This window comes from Rhipicephalus sanguineus, chromosome 9 (genome assembly GCF_013339695.2).
Source record: "Rhipicephalus sanguineus isolate Rsan-2018 chromosome 9, BIME_Rsan_1.4, whole genome shotgun sequence".
NCBI lineage: Eukaryota > Metazoa > Arthropoda > Arachnida > Ixodida > Ixodidae > Rhipicephalus > Rhipicephalus sanguineus.
The window spans coordinates 3,358,983-3,386,296 of record NC_051184.2 but is presented as its reverse complement, the minus strand read 5'-3'; the positions used below and the strand labels follow the sequence as shown (position 1 = coordinate 3,386,296).

The 27,314-nt window shown below is 45.3% G+C and overlaps 2 protein-coding genes across 2 annotated transcripts; one reads left to right on the top strand and one right to left on the bottom strand.

Annotated features, from left to right (window-relative positions):
- Positions 1 to 308: 308 nt before the first annotated feature.
- Positions 309 to 20,056, bottom strand: LOC119404457 (actin-like protein 6B). The gene is made up of 13 exons (XM_037670960.2): positions 19,909 to 20,056; positions 18,512 to 18,588; positions 17,340 to 17,520; positions 14,823 to 14,923; positions 13,493 to 13,685; positions 11,734 to 11,840; positions 11,038 to 11,127; positions 8,899 to 8,960; positions 5,872 to 5,986; positions 5,220 to 5,300; positions 5,003 to 5,098; positions 4,264 to 4,350; positions 309 to 544 (listed from the first exon to the last, which is right to left on the bottom strand). Exons 1-13 carry the CDS (start codon positions 19,931 to 19,933, stop codon positions 464 to 466), a joined length of 1,296 nt encoding a protein of 431 aa, XP_037526888.1. The 5' UTR covers positions 19,934 to 20,056; the 3' UTR covers positions 309 to 463.
- Positions 20,057 to 20,299: 243 nt separating this feature from the next.
- LOC119404456 (protein TSSC4) lies at positions 20,300 to 21,756 on the top strand. Its single transcript, XM_037670959.2, has one exon. The coding sequence runs from the start codon at positions 20,410 to 20,412 to the stop codon at positions 21,307 to 21,309; it is 900 nt and encodes a 299-aa protein (XP_037526887.1). The 5' UTR covers positions 20,300 to 20,409; the 3' UTR covers positions 21,310 to 21,756.
- Positions 21,757 to 27,314: the final 5,558 nt, after the last annotated feature.

Genomic DNA, 27,314 nt, shown 5'->3' with positions numbered 1-27,314 from the left:
TGTCGAGAGTTTCGAACTGTTCAGTTAGACGCGTTCCGTACATACCGAGCTTCATACTCGCTCAGAGCTGTCTCTGTATACAGAAGATTTGTATGACAGAGTAAACTCAGCTTCAAAAATTGGTGTCTGTTAAAGGGAAGAGCGTGGACACCCTGGACGTTCCAGTGCACACACCTATGCCTGATTAACTTGAAACACTCCACATGTCTCTCATAGACCCCACATTGCTTCGGGGGGCTGAATCATTCAATCAATTGATTGATCAGTCAATCAATGTATTGGCTATTGGCACGTTGAGCACAGCGCAGCAAGAACGCAATCATTTTATTCGTGGCCATCTCGATCTGGGTTGTCTGCTGTATGTACAAATGAAACGTAAATAGTTCAACGTGGGGGGTGATACATTCCTGCTGCCTTCAAGTGCCTCTTTTCTCTCACTCTCCAGGTGCTTGCTCCTTCAACTTCACGGGCACTTCCTCTCCACTTGAGACTTGCCGCCTTCGTCGTATTCCTGCTTCGAAATCCACATCTGCTGGAAGGTACCCTGGAACCAAGGAAGCAGCAGGTAAACATGGCTGAAACATAGTAGTCCGAGACAAGAGCCAGGTTTACAGCAAGAAGGAGGCTTTAAGAGATTTAAAGGGATACAAAAGTAAAACAACAAATTAGTTTAGACTGATAAACTATACTTTAAAAACTCTAGTGTCATTAATTCCACCATCATAGGTTTGTTAATAGATGGGAAAATCAATGCCAATAGTTTCATTACAAAATGTTAACAGCGTATAAAAGGCTAGAAAGAGGGCCGAAACAAACAGATGCCTTTGTTTGTTCCGTTCCTTTTCCTAACTTTTTATGCACTGTTAACATTTTGTAATGAGTCCATACCAACTTGCCCAAGCGTCAACTCTCAATAGTTTCACTTTTAAATTTCCCGCTCAAATCTCAGATAGTTACATCACAAACTTTATTTTATTCTAATTAATTAATTAATTAATTAATTAATTAATACCGTCAATCCCGTCATGGATCATTACAGGAAGGCCATGTTCACTTATGGTAACATTACAATAAAAATAGCAAAAATTAGATTACACAAAAAACAGGCATTTAACAAAGGCAAACAATATAACATATTAATTCATCATAACAATGTTATGGAAAAATTTCAATGTGTTTTTATTGTATTTTGGCCACAATGGCTCAACAAAATTTCCTGAAACACGGTACGTTAGTCTCTGGCTGCCCTGGAACACAACGTACTTCATTTTTAACAATTAAGAACCACGTAGGCACTATAGTAGACGCCGTCAAAATCTATGAATCACAGCGACTGCTACCCGACTGGAACCCGGGACCTCTGCGTGGCAGTCGAGTATTCTACCATAGAGCCACGTTGGTGCTTGAAACTCACTTGCAAAAAGGCCCTATACAGGCCTCATGTCAGGCAAGGAATTGCATTAACCTATGTAATATAGCGTGGCAGAACAGTAAAATAACAACCAGGCACCACACAATGCTAATTGTGCAACGAGTGTGTGGTTTAAAGCTTCCCACCCACTGCAAAGTGCTCAGCCATAATGCTTCGTCATCAGCCAAATGCAGCATCACCAAGGTGCACATAATACCTTGCAGATGTGTAGCGTGTACCTCAGTTAACCGCAGAATCACGAATAATGGCGTAGTGGGTGCTTCCATACTTCACGAAAATTATGCTTTATGGCGTAGTGGATACCTTGCATGTGTACTTGTATTAGTTGCCCCAAGAGACTTTAGAACGGGTTCTATAAAGGCCGCTCTTCCAGCTTTCGCTGGGACTGTGCTGTGCGTTCCGCGCAGGCCTGGCGTTTTAGAGCGCAGCTCTTAGGCATCCGTTCCTACGTTGAGCGGCGTTGCTGTAACCGATAGAGCGAACGAGGACGCGCAGCACTCGCGCGCTGTTGGCGTTTCGCTTGGTTCGTGACGCCTGCAATGCACAGAGTGGTGTGCGTAGCACTCCAGCGCTGGCAGTTCCTGTGATAATATGTAACGAATGTTATACTGCTACAACTGTGGATAGCCAAGACTTCAAACACAGTTGGCATTGCCCCAACATGAAGCTGCGCTCAGAATTCACATTAGGCAGTAGGTATGTGTCTCTTTAAAGCGGTAGAATGAAGAATGTCGCTCGCGTCAATAATCTGAAACAAAGATTTGACTTTGTCAGGGCAGCAACACAATCACTAGCACAACTTCTGGAAAAAAAAAGAAAAAGAAAGGAAGCATACAGACTATGGACTTCTAGATTTTAAGAACCCGAACAGACCTTCGTGAACCCAAAGCGCCACACCCTACTTGCAATCCTTCATATACCAGTGTGGGTTCTCCTGTACTCCTGGCAGTTTGTGACCCCTAACTTTGGGTGTCCAAACATTTAGGCTGCCTCCTTCTGCAGAAACTGTCCTCCATTTCAAGCCAACATACCGGTTAAGGCAGATATTTAAAGGGCTGTCCCTAATCAGGCTCGAATGAAAATTTCAGCTACACAATGGGAGTTGTAAGGCACTATCTGAGGAGCATTTTACCGAAATAAATTTTCAAATCTGTCCGTTATTGAAGGAGTTACAAGAAATTGAACTGTCCTGAACTGGCCCAAAGGTGAGTCTAGTAATAGTGGTCTAAGGAAATGAAAGATGCATATTTCTGCAGCCCATAAGAAAGCGTGGAACAGCATCACTGGGGAAAAGGAAAGTGAAAGAAGAGAGCAGAAAGGAGAGGCGATCTTCTTGAGATAGGAGGACCCACAACACTGAGATCCAAGATGGGGTACTACCTTCCCCAATACAAAAGCCTGTGGGTGCCCGGTGGCACTGGAAACCAAACCCAGTACCCTCACTATTGGAGGCAAGCATACACAAATTGAGTTGCCTCCCTGCCTTTTAAACATGTACTGTAGCTGAGGCACAATAATAACATTCACGAGACAAATGCCACGTTCTTTTGTTCAGTTTTTTAAAGACGATAGTCTTTCTTGGGGAACTTGAACGCAGAAATTTTGGTCTGTCTTTCTGTTTGTCGGCACGTCCCTCGATTCAGCCACTCGGCCAAAGTTGAACCACTTGCCCAAGGGCCAGCCGTCTTGAACTGGTACGGCTGTTCATACGTGTGAGCGTTGTCGATCAAAAAGTAAATATCATGCATATCTGAGGTGCAACATCACTAGGTAAGTATTAGGTGGCGTGTTCCTTTAATAGAAAATGCATACATACGTAATTTTAAGGACCCTAGTTTCTTAAGCTGCGCTGAAAATGCATAAGAATGGAAGCTTGAGCGAGTTGGTATGCGTTCATCTTTGTTGAAACAGCGCTCACTAGACGACGACGAAGTAAAAGAAGGCACAGGACAGGCGCTGCCTGTCCTGTGCCTTCTTTTACTTCGTCGTCGTCTAGTGAGCGCTGTTTCAACAAAGCTGAAAATGCGACTGTGCTGAAATTTGCCTTCCTCCGTGCCCTTCGCACGAGCTCATTGTTGTGTTTCGGTTTCGGTTCTGTATTGCACTGTACGAATGCCATGGGTTGGTGTTGAAAAACTTTAGTTTTGAGAAGGCCAAGAAGGTGAAAAAAAATATTTAAAAAATGAAAAAGCAGCGTTGTGGGCGGCCTTCAGGCTGCCGGTTGTGGGCGCCGCTCTGGCGTTCCTGTTTTACCCAGGCGACGTGTAAATAAAAGAGTGTGTGGAGAGTACTCGTTGAGTGCGGACGTTTCTCTGCTTCAGCGCTTCGCGCCAAACCGCGTTTTCGGGCTGGCTGGCGTCCCCGCCGGTCGCGTTGGTCACCGCCGGTCTTCGCCTGCTGCTGCGCCGGGACTACCAGCACGCAACACAGCACTCATGTTTCCCGACGTATTGCCAGATGGCGTCCATATCTCACACAGCGCCTCTTCTATCGTCTTTACACGACATTTGCAGCGAAGCACGCAGATACGTGGCCAATTTTTTCTTACTATTTTGCTTTCACATGCATTCCCAGTGGCAGCATTGCGTGCGACTTTTCAGTCTTGCTCGATGCACGGTTTTCTCAAAAGGAAATGCACGTGCCCTTCTGTTTCAAATTTCAACCATTTTTGTGCCACGCAGCCTGTTTTCATACTTCGCATGAACAAATACCAATGAGTGGTCTACGTGCTGTGCTCATTGCAGTGCCCAAACCTAGTGAAAGGCACTTTGAAATGGGAACACATTGTGCCACAAGGCAAGAGCTGTATAGGTACAAGGGCTCAGGCTCACCAGAGATGCCAAGATGGATCCACCAATCCAGGCACCAAACCTCCTCTCGGCAGTTCCGTTTGTGCTGATGATCTTTAACCTCATGCTCTGAAAGCAGTTGCGTCATGTCAGAAAACGAAGCTCCATTCAGTGGGCCATTTAAATAAGTACACTGCGTCGTTCATAAGGCTCATGCTTAGTGAAAGCTTACCCTCCACACTCAATAACTGGAACCATATACTTTCTTTAAAACATATAAGGCATTCTTTTACACTGCCTCACATTATAAACAATGTTTCAGAATCGTTCCACTCCAACAAAACAGTTTGTCATTCAAAACAAATGCAAGCTGAGCAGGGTTGTAGGGATTCATAATTTCAGAAGGCAGGCATGCAAAAACGCACACAAGAAAAGAAGTGCCCTTTTTCCATCTCTTGGTGTTTTATATGCATGCTTTCTACCAATAATTATTGCGCTGGTGCTTCATATGCTTTCATTCAAGAAAAAACGATGAAGTCAGCGTCTTCATTGTTTGGTAAAATGACTACATAATGGTAAGTTAATGGTATGTAATCGTAACAGTAAGTTACTATAATGGCAAAGTTACTATTAATGGTATCACATAGAGAGCTCGAATCAATGTTGACAAGAATGGATATCTATGTTACACCCCATGTGCTGAGTGCCTGTTTGGCATTGTATTTAGAATCAACAGTACGAATGTTGAATAAACAACACTAAGTGAGGAGATGCGACTCACAGGTGGGGTTTTTGCAGACAAGTCGCGATTCAGCCGTTCGGTGAAACCTTGGAGAAGGGTGTTGCCTCCCGTGATTGTGACACTTCCATACAAGCTCTGGTTGATGACAAAAAAAGATGTCAAGGCTTACATGCACACATCATTACAGCTTCATTTTGTCACAAGTGAAAATCCTACACATAAGGAATTGGAAGGAGGCCAATTGAAATGCACCTACAGGCCGTATGTCGATGTCGCACATGCCAACGCTGGTTGTGACCACCTGTGCCACGCCCATCATGGTCTGACCAGGTGCACTCTGCAACCATGCAAAAAGATGAAACAGGAATAAATAACAAAAAACACAAGTAATTGCGAAACAGAAATTAAGCGGAAGATTTAGGCTCTCCTATTAAATGTAGAATGGCTATGGTAAACAATGCCGGACCAGTTTAAATGAAAATTCTTGAACCTGAGGGCGAAAGATCAATTCCAGTGACTTCAGCAAAGTCAAACCTTGATTCAAGGTCGAGAAATTTTTACGGAAATTCCTGACAATAGACGAAAAATTGAAGCACTAAGTAAAGACACAGTGCACAGGTCGATTGCGAGCCATCTCTTAAAAGAGCCGATTCTTTTTTCTAACTGAACATTTCCAATTAATCCCTTCAATCAGTATTAAGCATGCTGGTACTGTGATGAAGTGGTAATGTAAAGCTGTACATTTCGTGAAGTGCTGCATGAAACCTGTGCAAGAAGTGCAAGAAGTGCCCAATGGCCTGACTTCTTGCATGTGCTATTGTTGCTCCATATCATAACAAGTCATCTAAACCACTGTGGTCTCTACTAGCCAGCAATGTAACGTAGTTGGTCATTGCTAGCCAACTTGCCTTGATAGTTGATGGATCGAAGAGAGACTCCGGGATGAGGAATCGCTCCGAGCCAAAGTCCTGGTTGTAGCCATTGGGGAACTCGTAATGCACTGTTGGCATGTTTTCTACCGTCCTGGTACACCATTGGCAGAGATACAAAAAGACACACACATATACACACACACATACATACATACATACATACATACATACATACATACATACTGCATTTCATTAAAGGGACACTAAAGGCAAATAACAATTTATGTCAGAGTGAAAGCTCAATGTATGACAACATCTAAAACCGCAATATTATCAACAGCAGTGCCTTACTTACCGAGAAATTAAGCTAAATGTATCACACGATGAGTGCCACGAGTAGGACATTTTGGAAATGATCCCGATGATGTGAGAAAGTCCGACTACAATTAATCACTTGTAATCAAACTAGCTACAATAAAAAAAAAGAGCCTTCCGTACATCAAGAGACGTAATAAAATGCTGCTTGTTCGTTTCTGTTTGATTCATGGAAAAAAAGAACCTCTTTGGCGTTGCCATGGGAAACGGCGCACGTGGTTCAAAGGTTCCGCTTTCGCCGAAGTGCGCTTCGCCCTGCACCCGGCTTCGCTCACGTGGTCGCATTTCAGTGGTAGTTTCGGTACAGGGTACTGCCGCGTGTGTTTTTTTCGCTCGTGAAAGTCGCGCTGACAGAAAGTTCAGCAAAATGCCGCATGCATGTGATGTTGCCGGATGCCCGAATGATGCACGCCGCCAGTGCACGCTGCCGCCCAGTAAAGGCGGGCAACGTTGGGCACGGCAACAGTGACGTGAGAAAGACCGCTTTCAGGCGGGTGATTTGAAGTGCGCTAACGGGATGCGGACCACTAAAACGTGATTTTGCTTCAAAATAAGCACTTCCATGGCACAAAAGTAGCACTACGAGGTTTCTGGACCGCTATTTCAACAATCAACATCGACTTAATATTTGCCTTTAGTGCCCCTTTAAGGACCTTTAGAAATGATGCACCAAGTTCAAAGATCATAACAGTGAGTACGTTAAATGAGTTGCAAGTTTCAAATTCCTATTGTATTCATCTTGATCTGGTGGCTCAGTGCTTTCGGGGACCACTGTAGAGTAGTGGTTAGGCAGTAACAGGAAGGGTTGATATGTCTACATTACACACGCTATTTAGTTGGAACAACAATTGGCAAAAGCAGTGACCTACAAGCGCACGACAAATATGAGACCAAGAGTTCCTTACTTAATGCTCTGAAGGTGCACTAAACGTCATATCATCCTGTATACAATAGAGCACTCAACATATAACTACTAGAACCGCTCGAGTTATGAACACAAGTTCAGTTATCAGTTATAGTATTTGTAGCAGTCCTCACATTTGACAAACTGCTACCAATGGCTGAAATGTATTGGGGTCTTTTTTTCCCCTTAACATCTGGCATGCTGCTATACCGGATAGTCCTAACAGACTTAATTTGCAAAATATGGAGCAGGCAGTGCACATGTGTTCTAAAGACACAAGCGTTTGTCGTGCCAGAACATATTCGAGAATGCAACTTCAATGATGTGGAAGTGAGAGACAAGTGACTAAAGATGGCGTAACAGCACTATTACAAACTTCTGTGTTTTCATCTGTAGTCTACACTTCTAATGCAAAAGAACTGTGCTGTCTATGTACCGCAATAGCGACAAAAAAAAATTGTTACAATTTTAATAATACAAGTTATGTCTTCAACTTTTGTATGCTCTAATTGTCCTGTCTTTCTTGAACAAAAAAGATTAAAAAAATCTAGTTTAGGAAATAAGCCCTCTTTTTCTGGCTCTGTGGCGAGCCACAACTGTACTTGTCAGCCACTGACTGTAATCAGCATGCCAGCTTACTGTAATGAGTACATCAGCTTAAAGGGGCCCTGCAACACTTTTTCAGCATGGTCAGAAAACGCTACCAATCGGTAGTCGAGGCGAGCCAAACATTACAGCACAGCACGCAGCCTAGGATTTACAATAAATTCTCAAAGTCAGCTAGAACTCGCTTCCTCTTCTCTCGACAAATGATGCTACTTACTCAAAATCACAGCGTCAATGAGTCAAGTTTCACACCATTGGCTGATTTGAACATGGCACGCTCAATAGTTACTGTGGCCGCCACAAGAGGCCGCCACTTGCCTGCACGCGCGATCACACTGAAAGTATGCGGCGCGTTCGAAGAAAAAAAAGAAAGAAGAAAAAGTGCTCAAGGTCACGAGGTGCGCTTGACGTACCTTCTTTCCCCGTGCCACCCCTCCCTGCTTAGCTTCCAGCACTTTTGTCAGCACGAGAGAAGAGAAAGCAATTACAGCGTGTCACAAATCTTTGTAACTATGCTCGTACTTGACGGATTCTAAAAATTTTTGCGGCGGTCGATTTGTGAGGCAATAAGCTCCTTTAGTGAAGCCATTTCATGGCTACATGAAAAAGTGTTGCAGGGCCGCTTTAATGATGCAGTGGTCGTTGGCATCTGTGCTAAAGTGAAGTCATCCTAAAACACGGTACACGCCAAGGCTTTCAAGATTATACTCCTTTTCATACATCAGGTGCAACACTGTGGAAGCTATGCAGGAAGTTCAGCCAGCAAAGTGTGTAGGTCCACGTGTCTCGCGCTCAGATTTCGTCGTTACAAACATGGCGTCTGCAATTGGCTCCGGCTGCGTGCTACCGGACCTAATCGCGGAGGCCACAATTTGAAAACAAGGAGACTCTAAACGATCCAGAACAACCTATTGACAACCGTATAGATAACAAGGTCTGTTTATTTCTAAGGTACTAGCCATCTTCATTTATTACTCGGTGAAAAATTGAAGGAAACAAAAAAGAAAAAAGATCACATTACAGGCAATAAATCATTGAACTATTTGTTAGTTGGTGCAAATGCGTCTACCGCAATAAGTCGCTAGCATACAAACTGTCGCAGCTGGTGCATGAAACGAAGTATAGTTTGACATGTGCAGTGCAGTGAAGCTTTCATCCAAAGAACTTGGAAAACTTACTCTTTGTCGTAGGGAGAGTCTAGCACTTGCAGTACGGAGCTCTGGAAATCTTGGATAACCTCCTGAAGATGGAAAATTGTCTCGGTTAGCGCCTATGGTTGTGCTTAGCTCGGCTCCCTTGCTTGATGTCATTGGCATTGTTTTAGGAGACCAATTCACGTGAACACTACTGGTTACTGAACAGACCATCACTTTTCACTCTCTAATCTACATTTTCTGCTTCGAGGTAATCATTATTGATTTCCACACGACACTGTCACATTTGCAGTGACAGTTCATAACCACACCATGTTTTCTGGGGTTGATACATAAACTACACCCATAGTGACAGTGTGGATCGGCAAGCACTGGTGTGATGGCAGACTAGCCCTAGCAAAATGCTGTAGAATTAGCCTAATAACAAGGTAATTCTCAGCTTTTATTGCAATAACATAAAATAGATAGCACAACAGAGGGTCCTAAGGTTACAAACCAGGGGCGTAGCCAGAGGGGGGGGGTGACCCCCCCTCCAAAAGAAATTGTTCGATTTTGCTCGTGTATATATACATGCACACATACAAACGCCCGCACGAACATATATAAAGTATGGTTGACCCCTTCCCTCCCAAAAAAATTTCTGGCTACGCCCCTGACCTACACTCATTTGGCACCATTTTGATTTTGCGACTATGTTTCAGCAGGGGCGTAGCCAAGGGTGGTGGGGGGGTTCAAACCCCCCCAAAAATTTCCAATTTTGCTTGCGTATATATACATGCACACATACACACTCACGAACATACATAAAGTATGGTTGAACCCCTCCCCCTTGAAAAAAAAAATTTCTGGCTACGCCTCTGTTACAAACTGTCATGTGGGACTACTTTATGCCCCCTGCTGCAGTGGTGTAGTGGTTATGGTGCTTGACTGCTGACCCGAAGATCGCGCGATTTAATCCTGGCAGCGGCGGCCGGATTTTGATGGAGACGAAATGCTTGAGGCCCATGTACCGTATTTACTCGAATCTAACGCGCACCTTTTTTCCAGAAAAACGAGTCCAAAAATCATATGCGCGTTAGAATCGAGTACCGAAAAAAAAAAAAAAAAGAAACTCGGTTATCGTATTGCCATCGACATTTCAAAATGGCCGCCTCTTACGCGCCTTGGCCATTTCTGCCATTTTTTCAGTTCGTACGTGTGCCGAGGAGATTGTTATCCCGTTCTGCGTTCGCATCGACGGCATCGAAGTGCCGACTCCAAATACTCGACGAGTGTACCACGATGGACGGAAATCGGGCCGCATCGCGGTCGTTCGGATATAGTTCGGAGTTCCCGAAACATGCGTGCGAGACTGGCGCAAACAGAAGCAGAAGATTTTTTACAGCAAAGCTTCACGAAAAGGTTTCAGTGGACCAAAGCAGGGCCGGTTTCCCGAAATCGAAGAGTGTTGACAGCGACAAGGAGTTGTCCGACAGCGACGAGGACTGATCCATTACGCGACTCGTATCGCCGCCGTAGTGGTGACAGTTTTAGCGGCAAGGCCCGCTTTTTGACTTTGTGTTTTACTTTTTTGAAACTTCAGTTCTTTAAAACCCAAATACTTGTTCTTCTGAATGTGCGAAGTTTGACTCCTACGGACTTTTTTTGCTCTTTTCTCTCACGAAAAATGGGTGTGCGTTACAATCGATGTATTATATATATATTTTTTTGGTCGCGGAAAACGGGTGCGCGTTACAATCGAGGGCGCGGTAGAATCGAGTAAATACGGTACTTAGATTTAGGTGCACATTAAAGAAACCCAGGTGGTCGAAATTTGCGGAGCCCACCACTATGGCATCCCTCATAATCGACATATATCGTGGTTTTGGGACGTAAAACCCCCACAATTATTATTACTACTTTAGGCAAAATACAGTCAGGCCCCATTATAAAGAAGTCGCTATGCTATCCTCATGATGATCAGTATTCACTACAGGAATATGTTCATTACATGATGACATTGACATGATGTGCTCCATACTAACGTTCATTTTTTATACTTACTACATCACAACATACAGGAGTCGGCTACACATCCTCTTTAAAGAGGATAAAATGACGCAAACACTACACAGAAACTGTGATGTGTGTATGAGCCCCAAAGGCTAATTAAGCAAAGCTCACCTTGACCATGTAGTTATGCCACGATTTGGTCACTTCGGGAAGGTTGTTCTTTTTCGTCCACTTGGGTGTCTCTCCTTCTTTGACAGCCTCCTGCAAAGGTGGTGTTACCGTTTACCTCATGGAGGTGAGACTGAGCTTGCCAAGAAAGAAGGGTGTAACTATTAAATAACGATTTACTAGGGTAACTAGGTCACAGGTGCAAATATTTTTTGCACCTGTGACCTAGTCTGCTATAGTTATCTACTAGTTAGTTAATGCTGCTATAGTTATCTGCCAGCACCACTGGTATATGTTTCAAAAGTGACAATACTTTGGTAACACATTCAACACTTTTTACACTGTTGTGTAATCAAAAGCTTGCAGGATGCTGGAAAAAAAAAAACAATACCGTATTTTCTCACATCTAACCCACACCTCCACTTTTTAAGCACATTTTCCAACTTTTTGGTGTGGGTTACAGGCGTGATAATACGATAATCATTCCCCCTCATAAGGAACAAACATTCGGTTAATTCGGCCATTTTATCCAGTCCCATGAAATACAAGTTAACGAGGTTTTACGGTAACATAAAGTAACAAACGAGAACCTAGTACACATGACACTGTGGGAACTAAACAAGACTGGTGCTTCAGAGCCCAATAGCTGCAAAAAAGACAACTTGGAACGATCAAAGAAGACTCAGAGCAATGTTTTACCTTGCCGGCCAGCATGTATGTTGGGACGATGTCGACACCCTGTTCTTCGAGGAACTGTTTGCACTGCATAGTGACAAAGTCGCCGGCCAGCGGCGATTTGACGACAGCTGAAAAGAGAGAGAACGGTTCTCTTACGCAGCTGTCACGAAGTATGACACGACACAGCTGCAAAACCATGTGGTCTCAAGCCCATGTGGTTCATCTTTCTTAACTAATGAGGTAGCAATGGTGGAACACAAAAATACAGGACCATTACAGTCACTGACACCACATGCATTAGAGGGACACTAAAGAGAAACAATGAATTGGTTTAGCTTGATAAAGTGTGCTCGGAGAACTCTTGTGTAGTTTATTTCACCACCATAGGTTTATTATCACAGGAGAAAATCAAGTTCAAAGTTTCATTTTTAAATTTGGCGCCGAACTTTGTAATTCGTGATGTAAAAGACTTCAAAGAGCATTTAACGTATTTTGGCGTCACTGGCTCGATGAAATTTCCACAAACTCGTTATGTCAAGTCTCGGGCACCTCAGAGGACAATGTACTTCGATTTAACCAATTAGGAACATAAAGAGAAGAGAGAAGTCAAAACCACACAGAAGTCATCAAGAACATGGAGGTTTTTAAGTGTTCAGCAGAGGCTGAAGAAGGAATGCCAATCGTAACCAATGTTTCGACAAAGAGATGCGTTTTTGTCAGGACACAAAGACAAGTCATTGACAAGTAAGCTGCAGTGGCATTCTCTTTTCCACCATCTTTGATAACGTCAAGAGTATTTTTTCTCTGCTTTTCACTGCTTTGGTTTCACTGAATTTTGTGGCGAGCTTTCATCCCTTGGTCTGCCTCACTGAATAAAAGGCTAGGCATTCTCGCTTGTAGAGTTCCCACAGCAGTGAAACAAATGCACCTGTTTGAGGCAGTGCACATTTTTTTTTATGAGCTGATTGATCAATCAATCGATCATTCAATCAAAATGATAGATTCCTGGGTCCTTGATGATCATCAAAACAGCGCATAAACAATGCACAAAAACATAAGAAGCGACAAAATAGTTGTATGTCACTAATGTCCTTGTCCGTTGTTTATGCACTCTTTTGGCAATTATCAACCAGTGTACATTTTTCGAAGAGCTGACGAATCAATCAATCAGAATGCTAGAATCCTTAGTTCTTGATTATCCTCAAAACAGCACATAAACAATTCACGAACACATAAAAAGTGACATAAAGCACTTGCATAAACGAAAGAAGGGGAATTTTTTCGAGGGGCTCGTTTCTTTGTCAGACACAACCAAATGAATCCAACAGACAATTAGGCCAAGCAAAGCATAGGAGATAATAATTGTTGTCTTGAACTGTAACATAGTAAACATGACATAACTGAAATGCTAAGAACTGCTTGTACGTTATTCATGTCCTCGTCTGTCGTTTATGCACTGTTTTGACAATTATCAGCCAAAAACAGCCCAAACTGCCGCCTCTGAGATGTTAACAGGCTTTCCAGTCATCAAGGTGCTTTTCAATTCTTTGTATATGAATAACTCTGATTAATCAACCACATGCTGTACTAAATAACAAAGATAATTATCTCTTGCTGTAAACTTACAATGAGAACAAATTAGTCATGAGTACAGAGCTATCATTTATATCTGTCAAATCAGCAACACATGCCATTGCACAAAGCTAGGCAACTAGGCCTTGCAGGAGTGGCACAAACGAGGACTGAAATGCGGATAGAACATTTAAAAAAAATTTCACACCTTGCGTCAGAACATAGCCATCGTGCACAGGAACGGCTGAGGTCTGGCTGGCTCCACTGTCAACAACGATGCCGGTCGAGCGTCCATTTGCAAATGCCGCCAGGACGGCGTTTTTCACGAGGAAGAACGCCGGCACGCCATACTTCTCAAACATGATTTCAGTGAGCTTCTCCCTCTTCGTTCGGGCATTCCACTGCAAGAAATATTTTAAACATTTCCCGTCCACTTCAATTTTCTTTTTGTTCTCTTCAGGGGTCGTATGCACCACGCAGAATTCAAATTTTGAAAATAAAATTAAATAATATAATAAAATGCGTTACATAAACCTTCAGACACTATTGGTTTGACCTGACCTAATGAAACCAACAGACAATGAAGGAAGGCATAGGGGACATTACTTGTATGTTTTAACTGTGGAATGGTAATTGCGACATAAATCAAAAGGAATAAGCGTCTCACTTCTGAATTATCCCCAATGATAGAATTCATCTAGTTGTGGAGTTGAGTGCAAATGGAAGGCGTATGCTATCTTCGAGCTCGCGAGGCCACACACTCCAGTGTTGCAAGTCATACTGAGCGTGACTGTACACTATGGCCTGTGCAAATAGTCGAGCGCTTCCAATATTCAAATGAATATTATTACAGTATTTTAATTCCCTTTGACATACCATCAACATTTCCAAAATTTCAAAGCATTAGCAATCAACGAACACTAAACGTATTTTACTGGAAGTAACCCGCCTGAAAAAACAGTTTAACTGCAGCATGCAGCCACTACGCCGTGAAACCACCTACTCAGGGGAAATGCGCACCGCCGCAAAGCCACACTTCACGGTTTAGTGAGCATATTGCTAGCAACCTGTATTTCTTTTTTTTTTTTTTGTAAGTTTAACAGCGTGTTATACGAAATTATACAGGCCAAGACAAATTTTAAAATGTATTTTTATTGCTTATAACATGCATCCAGTTGCTATTTCAATTTGCTTTGAACCAAAAAAGTTATATTCACGTAAGCCTAATATACACTTATATAGAGCGACATTCAGCAAAGTTGTTAATGCAGTGTGAAGTAACAGAAATATTAGAAACGTTAATGTTAATACCAACATCACTATTTGGTTGCACACACCTTTTGTAGAGATGTAACTGGAACAAATATATCACGTTTCGAAACATAGCTTCTGATTTACTGAAATGTTAGCTTGCATGCTCCAACCAGTGGTGTTTTGCTGAAGCGCCCTAGGCATTCCATACGCCTGTGATCGTAGCTGATTACGCACCAACCGTTATATTTTACTCCTGAATGAAACTAATATCGAGTTGGTCATACCGATGCTTCAGACATCAGTACAGGGTGCAGGTGCGGCTCTGACTTGACGTGTCGGCTGTAGGTGTAGTCCAGCACTTTTTCAAACAGGTCCCAGTCTTCAACTACAATAGAAGGAGCATAACATAAGCGTGGTTATGATGTCCTTAAACTGGAAAAATATATATTTCATCAAGAAGGTGCATAGGCATAATAAGCATCCAGGACAAGGCCCAGCATCCTCTATCGGTGGTCGACAGCTACGTGTGGCATACGTCACTGAATTAATGAAAGTAGAGAAATTTAAGGTCTTGTTTTTCTTTGTTAGACACCACCTTAATGAATCAACACATGGAAAGCATAGTGGACGTTATTTGTAGTAATTATGATATAAATGTGAAGAAATTAAAGTGGATGAAAAGCCAACTTTCTGCCGGCAGGGACCCAACCTGCTACCTTCGGATAACGCGTCCGATGCTCTACCAATTGAGCTACGGCGGCGGTTGTCCTCCCGTACACTTTATCGGGTATATCTGTGCATTTAAATATGGGAGCGTAACCAAAAGGGCAACGAAGCTTTAAAGAACGGCATCTCTTGAAAGCGAAACACTAAATCTGTTTAGACTGATAAATTATTCTTAGAGAACTCTCCTGCAGTTACTTTCGTAATTATAGGCTCCTTAGAACACAAAATGAACGCTGAAGCTCCCTTATTAAACATTTTCATGGTGAATTCCGTGCACCTGTACAACAGTGCGATGTCAGATTTCAAAGCATCTTCTCATATTTTGGCCACGTTGGCTAGACAAACTTCCAGAAACTTGCCAGGTTAAGTCTCTGGCTTTCTTGGAACACAATGTAATATGTTTTTACCGATAAAACAAACTGTAGGCTTTAGCAGATGCTGTCAAAAGCTATGTCACGGCGAGCTGATGCAGGAATTTCAGTACATCATCGCTGCCTGAGTGTCTTTCACTTTTGCACCATTTCTGGCTTACCAAGTGTCCTCTTACGGAAAGAGCAGTGTTGGTGTCGTTCAAGGGTAATTATTAATGCAACCTCAACAACTTTTCTCTTTAGTGACCTTCTAAAATGCATAGTTACCAATCGGGATTTAATTGATACATAAAAGAAGCCCTGCAACACTTTTGCAAGTAACCATCGAATGGCTTCATTAAAGGAGTTTATTGCCTCAAGAATCGACTGCCGCAAAAATTTTTAGAATCCGACAAGTAGGAGTGGAGTTACAGAGATTTGTTGTACGCTGTCATTGCTTTCTCTCTTCTCTCGTCCCGACCAGCGAGCTGGAAGCTAAGCAGGGAGGGGTGGCACGGGGGAATGAAGATACGTCATGCGCGTCATGACCTTGAGCACTTTTTCTTTTTTTTCCCCCTTGGAGCGTGTGGCTTACTTTCAATGTGATCGCGAGTGCGCGCGCGGGCACGTGGCAGCCTTGGTAACTATGCAGCTCACGATGCTCAAATCAGCCAATGGCCATGAATTTGGGCATATGGTGCAGTCATTTGGGTATATGGCATCATTTGTAGAAATAAGAGGGAACAATTTCTAGCTGAATTTGAAAATTAATTGTAAATTCCAGGCCGCATGCTGCAAGATAATGTTTGGCTCGCGTGTTCTCAGGAGCCTCGACTACCGACCGGCAGCGTTTTCTGACCATGCTGAGGAAGTGTTGTGGGCCCTCTTAAGATAACTTATTCGGGAACACCTTTACACTCACTCGCTTGAACTGAAACTGCCCACAAACGTGGACACTTATTTATTCAGTCTGCAAAACGAGCTTCTCATTCTGTCCTCGGTCCTTACTTCCTTAAGCCTGTGTGGTGGGAAGTGTAACAAATTGTCATTAGCAGGGTCAAATTTCGTTACAATGACTCAGACAACATGTGAAATATCTCTGCTATATGCATATTACTTGTTCCATGGTTATGTATAAAAAAGATATTCTATATATTCACTTTGTGTATCTGCGTTCATTATAGCCTCTTCGCTACCAGCGTCCATGTTTGTGGACATAACTTTTTAAGCAAGTTACACAACAGCAAACTGCTCAGTGCCATTGAAAACTTGTGTCTTTGTTTCCCAGCGTGTCCTTTACCCATACTCCAAGAGTGAGCAGCAAAAGTCAACACTAGCAGCTGCATAGGCCTAACTGCTTAAAGTTTTGAAATTAACATTTCTTTTCATACAAAGCAGTGTGAGCAAAAGTTATGGTGTTGGTCTTTGGGGATCATTTAAAACATATTTGAAGCACTGAAAGCCAGAATTCGCATTTATCGGCGGTGTTATTACCATATTTGCAATGTCCCCATTTGTGCACGCCCATTTTTACCATTTGAAAATGATATTTTCGTCCACAATGTTTTTTCTTTCCCCTTTTGGAACCACGTGAAATAAAATTTGCAAACTGCATCTTTTTTTCTTGCCTACATCTTTGTTCGGTAGTGAAGAAGCAGAAATAATGAAGGTTCACCATTATGGTGCTATATCACAGAAAGAGCCGATGTTGCAGTGCCAACATACCCATGCCGTCTTTGAGAAACGTCGCCGTGTCCATGTTAGCCCTTGCAACATGAATGCTAGTCGTGTCAATGAAGTACTTCTTCTGAGGAGCCGGCGCCGATGCACCGAGGTCTTTTGTTTCTGTGTCGGGCCCATCGGCCAGCAGTTCTTCAATGACTCCAACAGTACTGGGAATCTCCGCCTGAATGGTGGAGAAAAAAAAATTTGCAGTTTTGCTCAGTTATACCTTACTATAATGAAGCTGCATTCAACATGAAAAGATCTTCATTACACCCAATGCACTAGGTGTTGTATTAGTGAAGTCAAATATGATGCCAGAATACCTTTGTCGTATCCAACTCTCTTTACGAGCATGTCAGGTCTGTCACAAAAGATTGTGCAGCGCTTTAAAAATTCAGATCCTATCGAGTCATCATTATTAGCGATGCCAAGGGTGCAGACAACAATTGCTGCTTTAGAATGTCACAAACAGATGAAGGATGAAGACGCTGAAAGGAAAAGAATATCTGGAGAAGCTGGCTGGTGCGTGAGTGTGCTGGTCAGCCATCTTGGCTGCGCCTGTATATAGTCGGTAAGTACATCCTGTATATACAATCAAACCCGCATATACTGAACCCACATATAACTAATTATTGTGTATATCAAACAGTTGTGAAGTACCCTTGAATATACCTTAACTATATAAAATCATTTATATATGAAATTACCTATATGCAGAACTCTTTTGCAATCCCCTTCAGATTCGATATATCCGGGTTTGACTGCACTTCCTGCATCCCTGTAACAATATTTTGTATTTGAATATGTGTTCCTTCCTAGCTTCTTTCCCTCAGCGGAGATAAGAAGGGGTGTTCATGAGCACATCGAAAAGGTTTGTTTTGATTCGTTATGGGCGAGCTTGGTTATATAGAATCCCCTGATATATTAAATCCAAGAGGAAAATGGAGCCCTGAAGTGACAAGAACTCATCAAACAACTAATATCGCTGGGACAAGATGGATGTTCAGGGAAAGTTGAGGGACCTGTCTTTGCCCTGGCGAAGATAAGTTGCCTTATCGAGATGTCGGCTCCAACAACTTGCCACCACTGATAGATCAAACTATTTCTTTAGAACAGGCTAGTACTTTATAACCATTTTTCACTTAGTATGAGGCCACGAGATGTGCACTTACCTTCGGAGAGTCTTCACCAGCATAGCCGGCTCGCACGGAGTAGTGTCCGAAGTCGAAGACCAAGGCTCCGACCTCGTCTGGAAATGTGAGAACCGAGGTCATTCACTTCATGTCAATGTGACCGACCTAATGTCCGTTTTTCATGTGGTACATTGTCTGATTCAGCAGATTTCGCTTATCTGGTGGACTGAACACTATTCTTGACTGCTGTCAATGAGGCTACTGTTAGTACTAGCGATAATTATCTGTCAGAATGGCAATGCTGCAGCTAGCAAGCTGAAGTAAATGCTCAAGATCAAGTTGTGCTTAGAAATGTAGTGCTATGAATGTAATACCACCATTTATATAAGTTTCATTTATGTCCACAGAATGAAAGATATTAGTTCAGCCGTCCTGGCGTACACTTTTAAAGCGAAAAATAGGTACAGACTTTATGAAGTAGTCAGAATGCGTTTGGGTATCAGGCTTTGAAAACGACGAAGCGTTATCCGAGCAAATGAAACCCGATGAAATGGTACCTGGCGAAACAATGGAAAATGCTGCTCAGTTGAATCAACCACTCATCACTGCCACATCAACGTCCTCCATTTGACATGTAAGCATATCAATAATCCTTTTTTTACATTTCTTTGCGCTGTCCTCTGCCTTTTGATAGGGGCCGGGCCAACCGGTATCGTCAGAACGAAAGCCTCCGAGATAAAGGCGCGTTTCGCGACCTTTCCGCCAGGGGATGGACGCATGCGCCGTGGCATTGTGAAAAAAAGGCGGACTGTTGGGTTTTCACGTCCCAAAACCACGATATGATGATGAGAAACGCCGTAGTGGAGGGCTCCGGGAAATTCGACCACTTGGTGAGCACACGGGCCTCTAGCATTCTGCCTCAATCGAAATGCGGCTGTCGCGGCCGAGATTCGATCCCACGACCTTCCGGTCAGCAGTCGAACACCATAATCCATAGACCACCGCGGCGGGTCGTTTGAACACATCAGTACTTAAGAAAGAAACGAGCAGGCGAAGAACATTAACCCAGTCTTTCACGTTTACATATCGATGCCTCCGTGCGCTATTACTGCTTCGCACGGACTTTATCGACGATCCTTTCATTGAATGACTATTTTGGGTGAGTATGTAGTACGTGTGATACCTCTGTTTGGGCGCGAGTAGAGCCCAAGCAGCGGTATCACAAGCACTGTGCTACTCGCCAAAGCAATACCGCTGCTTGGGCGAGTAGCACAATGGAAAAGGCGGCCTCATGAGGTTGCAAGAAACCACCTCATGCAAGCTTTCCGTTTCCAAAGGCGATCGCCATAGCGTAGGCGCACCGGCATTGTGCGCTGCGGCAATGCGAAGGCGTAGTAAGAACGTATCGATGTGTTCGAACGAGACAGTAGGCTCACCTCCGCCGTAGACACCGCCGCTCATCCTGGCTCAGGCCTGTGTGATCTTGTAAATAACGAGCAACGATAAGTTTGTTGTCGCTGTTGCAGTGCAACAGACCGCGGAAGATTTCAACCGCGTCACAGAAGATGGCGCGCGCGACCGACAAAGTAGCCGCTTGCAAGTTTCGCAACTGGTACCATTGAAGAACTCTATTTGAACCAGTTGAAGCACCGCCTATTTGGACACTTATAAATAATTACGCCTTTTGTTTAATACAGCTAACTTAAAATTTAATTTGCAGGCTCATAAAAACATAAATTATGCAGTGTGTTTACGTAATTTTTATTTGTGACGATAGATGCCGCCACAAATCCAGTAATGAACGAACCAACCAGCGCAATGAACACGTGATTTACGCGCAAGTTGTAAACAAAAATGGCGCGGGCCGTAACTGCGAGTAGCGATTGAGATTACGTTTGAAATTCGTTTCTTTCTCCGCAACGTAACCACAACTCGTTATGACTAACCTGGACAGGAGCGATCACGCCTTCCCGAAGCGCTTCCAGCTCCAGACTGGCGGTGCTAACGACGTGTCGAGTCGAATAAGCTCGGTGTTCGACTCGCTGAACGGACTCGAAGCCAAGCACCAGGCTTGGGAGCGCACTCACAAGGACGACGCTTGTTCGGGGCAGTCGTACCTCAAGGAAGACCCGGAGGACGACTTCGCAACCAAGCCATCGCCTACTTCGGATGGCGTCTTCAAGAGACCGTGGTCGTCGGCGCCATGCGGTCCGCGCAAGCGCCCGCGCGGCGCTGCCAGGTCCGGTGTGGAGCGCTTCGGTTCTTCGGCCAGCACCACTCCCGACTACAAAGTCCACCCCGAGCGATGGACGTGCTACAGTTTGGACAGCGTGCCCGAGGAAGACATGTCCGAGGCGAGCAACAAAGCTGCCGCGTTGGACTATCTGCGCGAGAGACAACTTCAGAGAGAACATCAGTCGCAGGACGGCGTAGAAGGCGGGGTCGTAGTCGATTCCGGCGGGGACGCGCCCGCAATAGGAAGGCACGTGTTTCAGAAGCGCTCCTCGGACGACGCCGACATGGAGGACGCGACCGCGGAAACGCCACCGCGTCGCATCGGAACTGGCAAGTTGGTTATGCCCGAATGCGTCGTCGGGGTCAAGCCCACTGGCGGCAAGAAGGCCTCCGCTGGCGGCCGTCAGAGGAGCACGTCTTTGCCGGCGGGCTCGTCTAGCTCGCTCATCAGTTTCGACTGCGCTGACTTTGACGACGACCGCGACGAGCTGGACGTTGACGACGAAGAAGACGTAACGGCCGAAGTTGCCGACAAAGCCACCGAGCGCACTGCTGTAAAGAAAGGCCGCATGCTACGCGCTAGGACCGACGACGAGGACTGAAATCTGCGCGTGAAAATGGCCGCTTTATTTTCGAGGGCAAGAAGGAACCGGAGAAGACAGAGAGAGAGAGAGAGAGAGAAAAAAAGCGGGCGTCTGAGCTTTTATTTCAGAAGCACCTCTTTCTTTCGCCACCTTGGTGTTATTCTGGTTGGGGAGCTGATCATCGCAGAATCATCCTTGTCATCCATCATACATTTCGCTCATACCTTCAATGGGGGCTGGCTTAGAGAATGGTTACATTATATCAGTTTATTACGTCTGAATATCACTTCTCCCGTTCTTTATGGGCACACATGTATTTGTGGTGTGGCAGTAGGCGGGTGGACAGCCCCATTAATCAACGAGCGAAGATGAAAGAAATTGGCATCTTTCAAATGTTGAAGTTCTAACACTGCATGCAGCGTGTGAAGTGCGTGCGGTTTCAAAACAGTGAAAACAGCAGCAAAAAGAATAGACTGGTACGTTTTCCTGTGTGTATGAATTTGCAAGTTTTAATTTATGGTACAGCACTTATCATCCCCTTCGTGTGTCTTGTGTCATCATTGCATAGACTCTATTAGTGGATTTATGATAGATAGGTGGCGATCTTTAACGATATACCCAGATATGTCAGCCTGGTGATGTACCTTGCTAATATATCTGGGTATATCATTGCTTCTCCAGGGTGTGGAGTGATGACAGTGGTACATACATCATGTATATGCACAGATGACGCATACAGATGCAGACACACACAAACACTAAATACTTATTCACAGTGTTTTGTTGCGGACTGTTGGCACAGCTCCAAGCTGGAACCACGTTGCTGATGCAGGGCTGCCTTCAAAAATTGTCACTGTGAGTAGTACCAATGGCAGTCACACAGGACATGTTTTAGGTCCTCGGCGTGTTTAAAGCATACTTTGTGAATCATGCCGTCAGTTCACACCAGGGCTAGTAGTGCTTCACATGTTAAGTCACGATTGTCGCCATTTCATGGAGCTTGTTTCGCAGCAGGGCATGTGAATAGGATAGATGGTGGCCTTTGTTTGTTATCGTGCTCCTTGACGTGAGTGAACTTGTTTTGCATAGAAATAAACTTAATTATCTTCTGTCCCCCTCAATTTCATCTGATGAATTTGTTGCACTAAAGAAAAATGAATTGCAAGGTGGATTTAGCTCACGAACTACTGCCAAACCAGAATCACCATTTCAACTAATGGCCAGTACCATCCACGATGCATTTCCCGGACAAGGCTTTCGGCAAAAGAAAAGCTGCAGGCATCATGATATGCAACACGACGCATCAATTTTAACAGCAGCTACTGCAAACGCTGTTCTTTATTTCTACATGGTCGGTAGCATAAGTGTTTTCAATAAGGAAGCACTATTTCTAATAGTCATCATTAGCTACAATACATAGTAAGGCAACACAGCAAACGTAAACATGAGGTCTTAAAGGCACTGTCGATGGTATGATATAATATCAAAGGATGCTTACGTGTAACATCAGATAATTTCACGTTTCTTGGACAATTATTGTCAAATTTCAGCAGTCACGGCAGTGAGTATTGGATAATAAATTGCTCCATTTGGCTGCATTTTCTGAAAAGAGTTGTTTAAAATTGTGTGTATCACATTCGAAAGTTTGTGCGCATCCAGATATCGATCCTTTAGTAGAAACAATGTGGTGAGAGTTTCAAGTGGACGGCTCGCGAAGGCGAGTGCTCCTTTACAGCCTACCAAAGGTGACAAAACGTGAAGAGAGTGTGGCTTCGCTCAGTGCGTCACCCTGGAATCTCGCAGGAGGTTGCAACATATCCATTCCGCTTCGTAGTGCACGCTGACATTGTGGGGACCGAGCTTCATTACGTTGTGCAGGGTGGATTCGTACGTGGGCCAGCTTGAATTGTGGACAGCAGGCACTTTCTGAAAAAGAAGCGCATTCGTGATTACTTGGACTCTAGTTTGGTTACGTTAGGTACTGCGACAACTTTGGAAGGGTCTCTCACATTTGGGTGCTTCAACCCTTTCTGTGCCACGGGTGTGTTTCTGGTAAAAAACAGCCAACATTGTACACAACTTAACGCCACTACTTTGGTGTCCCTATAGTTTTCTTGTTCTTTTGCTGCTGCGCATCATTAGCTTCTATAGGCTTATTAAATGCCGCTTGAGATATGAATAGGTCCAAACTTTGCTGATATAACCCATAAAAACAGTGTAATGTATACATTTTTTAGGGGCGAAGCTCCTTATAGCGGCACCTGTTCGTCCCCATCGTAGTAGTGTGTAACCAGTCTTAAAAACGGAGGGGGCGTGCACACATGAAGGCTCCCTAAAGACAATGCGCTGCGACAGTACGTGATATGTATCGCCATCTCCTCTCCTACGCTTCCCCCTCTTTCTCCTCTCCTACGCCCCCCCCCCCCCGTTTCATCATGCAAACCAGTCGTAAGCGATCACGCATCGGCCTATACCTGAAACATCATAAGAACAACTTAAGCAAAGTATACTTTAATTATACCGTTAATTATTACGTAAGCCCATGTATCTTAATTATCAGAAGCCAAACACGGCACCCTAAACTGTCCTGCAGGCCATCGACTACACAATAATTCTGCCCCTTTGGACTATGAAGCGGTTGAATGTTACCTGCCCTTTCATGATACAAGGGGGAAGGTACCATTCCATAATTTTAGCCCTATTGTAATTTTTGACGTTTTATACAGTAGTATTACTAAAACAAGTTACAAGCAGTTGTATGACTTGCATTATCCACTGCCAAAAATCCCCCGCTGGAATCTTCTGCTGACGCGCTATGCAGTGAAGGCGAGGCAAAGGCAAACTTCCTACAACCTTGTGGTTATTTGGTTAGAAAATTGTTTTCTCGCTTTAAGCAAAAACTGCTCTTTTCAAACTTTCTGTATGTAATGCCAACAAAACATGCTACACAACGATGTATAAGACATATTTTTTCTTGGACCGCTACACAGCGAAAATGAAGCCGAAATATGGGTCAAAATGCCATTTTTTCCGAATTTGACAATATTGTGGCAATATTTCTGCTTCATTCGCCCCCGCAGTATTTTTATCATTTATTATAGGAACCTATAAAGCCCGCGATGCGAATGTATTACTCCTGAAAAAATATGTGGTTTTTGTAAAAAAGCGCTAAACATGAAGCATTTTGCAATTTTTTGTCGAGCTAAAAATAGTGAAAGTGAAACCAAACATTAATAAAGTATCATTGCCATGAAAGATCAGCGCCTTGATATAAAAGAAAGAATCGCTTTGGAGTAATTGCTCAAACCAGTAATTTTATATAAATTATTTAGCTTGACACAGTTTCACTTCAGTGCCCAAAGTTTGAAGCGCCCTCTAGGCAAGACAAAATTTTCTCCCGAAATATAGCTCCTCAATAACTACTTCTTACATTCACATATACTAGCACGATTTTTTTCAGTATGATCGGAGATGGTAGAAAATTTACCTGGCACACTTAACATGGAATGACCTATATATATATATATATATATATATATATATACAAACACATGCAAAGTTGAAAATTTCTAGGGAGGGGAGCTTGAACCCCTCCCCCCTGGCTACGTCAGTGGCATGTGCCGGGTGCACGTTCACCTTGTCAACGAAGGCTCCTTGGGAGCCGCTAAGCCTCTCTGGGCTGTTGTTAACATGCGTGACTCCCCAAAAATGCACTGCTGCGGCTGTGACGTCAGCTTTTGTACTTAAGTGGTTCAGAGGAAAGGAAAAAGGCACCTAATTTCTGCAGCCCAATAGGGAGCACGGCGCAGTGCCTATAGGGGAGGGGGGATGAGGGAAAAACAGAAAAAGAAAAGAGAAAAGAGAAGGAATAGCACACACCCGCACGACACGCAAGCGATGCAGTGAAGCCGCAGCAGTCCGATGCTGCAGGCAATGTTTGCGAGAGTTCCAGGCGGGCGTCTCGAAGTAAGGGGGGCAGGTAGCCCCTGCTGCACGTCATTTAATCCTTCTTGGGGGCACCGGGCTGCACGCCAGCTGCTTGGAGGCAGACAGCACGCATGGGGTGGCCTTCGGGGAGGTAGTTTCCCACCTCCCGAAGCGCGGCAAGAAGGCTAGTGATGAGGGCATCCCGGGGGTCCTCGGAGGGCTCAGCGGGTGGTGCGGCAGGCGGGGCTCGAGATCGGGGAGCTCGCCGGTAGCAGGAGGGATCGGCGCGGCGCAGGAGTAGGGCGCTGCAGGCCGGGATCCGTGGTGTCGCTCTCGGGAAGGTTGGTTTTCACCGCAGCAGCATAGGAGCGCACCTCACGGGACTCCTCGCGTACTGCGGCTTTGACCGCCCGTCTCGAGAGCGGCGTAGGAGCGACGGCCATCAGCGTGGCCACTCTCCTTTCCTCCTGCCAGCGGGGGCAGGTGGGGTTGTCGGCTGCGTGTCTCCCTCTGCAGTTGACGCAGCGAGGACGGCAGACGGCGGTGGCCTGATGATGTTGGCCGCATGTGAGGCAGTTGCCGACACGCTCGCATGCCTCGGTGACGTGCCCGAGGCGCCCGCATTGTCGGCACTGGATGGGACGCGGTCTGGCATGCCGTACTCGAAGCCAGATCCCGCAGAGGGAGACGCGCTCGGGTGGTTGGCTGCCGGCAAACTGCAGCCGCACCGTGCTGCCCTGCCTGGTCGCCGCAACCACCGGGACCGTCGATGTGATGCCCTCGAGCAGCTGCTTGTCCGAGGGCTCGCCGTCAACGCCGTGCACGAAGCCGACGCTCGTGCGCCGATCCGCAGGCACCCTGGCGGTGACGGGAATGCCGTTGAGCTCCTTGATGGTCAGGAGCTCTGACAAACACGGCTGCGTCGATGCGTCTGCAGCCACGATGTTGCGGCGGTGGTTGATGCGCACCGCCACGACATCAGGCCGCATAGCAAACGCCGCCGCGAGAGTCAGGCGTGGCGATCCCTTGAAGGTACCGCCAGGGGCTGAGGGACGGTACAAAACAGTCCCCGCGACTGCCGGATCAGTCGCAATAGCAGCGGCCGCCAGCGCCTTCGCCCTCCGTTGTGCTGCCTTGGAGACGACCGTCACGAAGTCTTCCTCGGCAGGCGGTGGGTGCGGCGCGGTGACCGTGGTGTTTGCGGGCCTCGGAGCTGCCGGGGCCACTGTTGTTGATGGCTCGAATACGCGCTGCTTCCGCCGGCGCTTGGAGCGTGTTTTCCGCTGTCCTCGGCGCCTTTTCCCGCCGACGATCCCGATGGGGGCCGCAGGGGTAGCAGCCACACTATCGCCGGTGGTCTCAGACGGGAGGGGAGCAGTGGGGGGTGCAGCAACGCACGCCGAGTCGTCCCGCGTCGAGGGGGAACCGTCGGGTGTGTCTCCTGCAGTTGCGTCTTTGGTTGGCTGCTTGCGCGGGCATTCCAAAGGGTCGTCGTCGCGTCCCCGCTTTCGCGAGGCCGCTGTAGTGTCCATCTCCCCAGCTTCCGCAGTCGAGGAGTCGACCGTGCTGGCCGTGGTTGTAGCGGCCGGCTCGGGAAGGTCAGGGGAGGCTGGAGGTGCATCTAGCAGCTGCTGCTGCCGTTGTTGTTGTTCTGCTAGCTGCTGCTGCTGTTGTTGCGCTTGCAGCCGTAGTTGGCGCGCTTTCAGCGCGCTCTCGCGCTCCCAATTTAGTCGGGCCTTTGCGCGCTGGTAATCCGACAAGCCTGAGAAGTCGGGTGCGGATTCACCCATCGCAGATTAGCGTGGTGGGTTCTGCGGTAAGCTGAACGGCCGGGTGGCTGTTCACGAGAGACAGGAGCTCTCGTTCGGGGCGGCCAAGCGGTGGGACATGTCGTGCCCGTGCAATAGCCCAGAAAAGAGGGAGCCTTCTCTCCGTTGAAGGAAAGAAGTGGAAAATTTTAGGGCTCGTTTTTCTTTGTACGTTATACACAATATTAATGAGCACTAACAGACAATAATGCCAAGGAAAGTATAGGGGATGTTATTAGTAGTAAATGTAATGTAAATGTGAAGAAAGAAAAGTGGACGAAAAGATAG

What these genes read in the sequence shown, in the direction of transcription:
- LOC119404457 (XM_037670960.2), bottom strand. Translation starts at nt 19,933, where the DNA reads ATGAGCGGCGGTGTCTACGGCGGAG. An exon ending in GCGACATCGACATACGGCCT is followed by an intron (nt 5,099 to 5,219) that starts GTAGGTGCATTT and finishes GTCATCAACCAG; the next exon opens with AGCTTGTATGGAAGTGTCAC. An exon ending in TGTCTGCAAAAACCCCACCT is followed by an intron (nt 4,351 to 5,002) that starts GTGAGTCGCATC and finishes AACTGCTTTCAG; the next exon opens with AGCATGAGGTTAAAGATCAT.
- LOC119404456 (XM_037670959.2), top strand. Translation starts at nt 20,410, where the DNA reads ATGACTAACCTGGACAGGAGCGATCACGCCTTCCCGAAGCGCTTCCAG.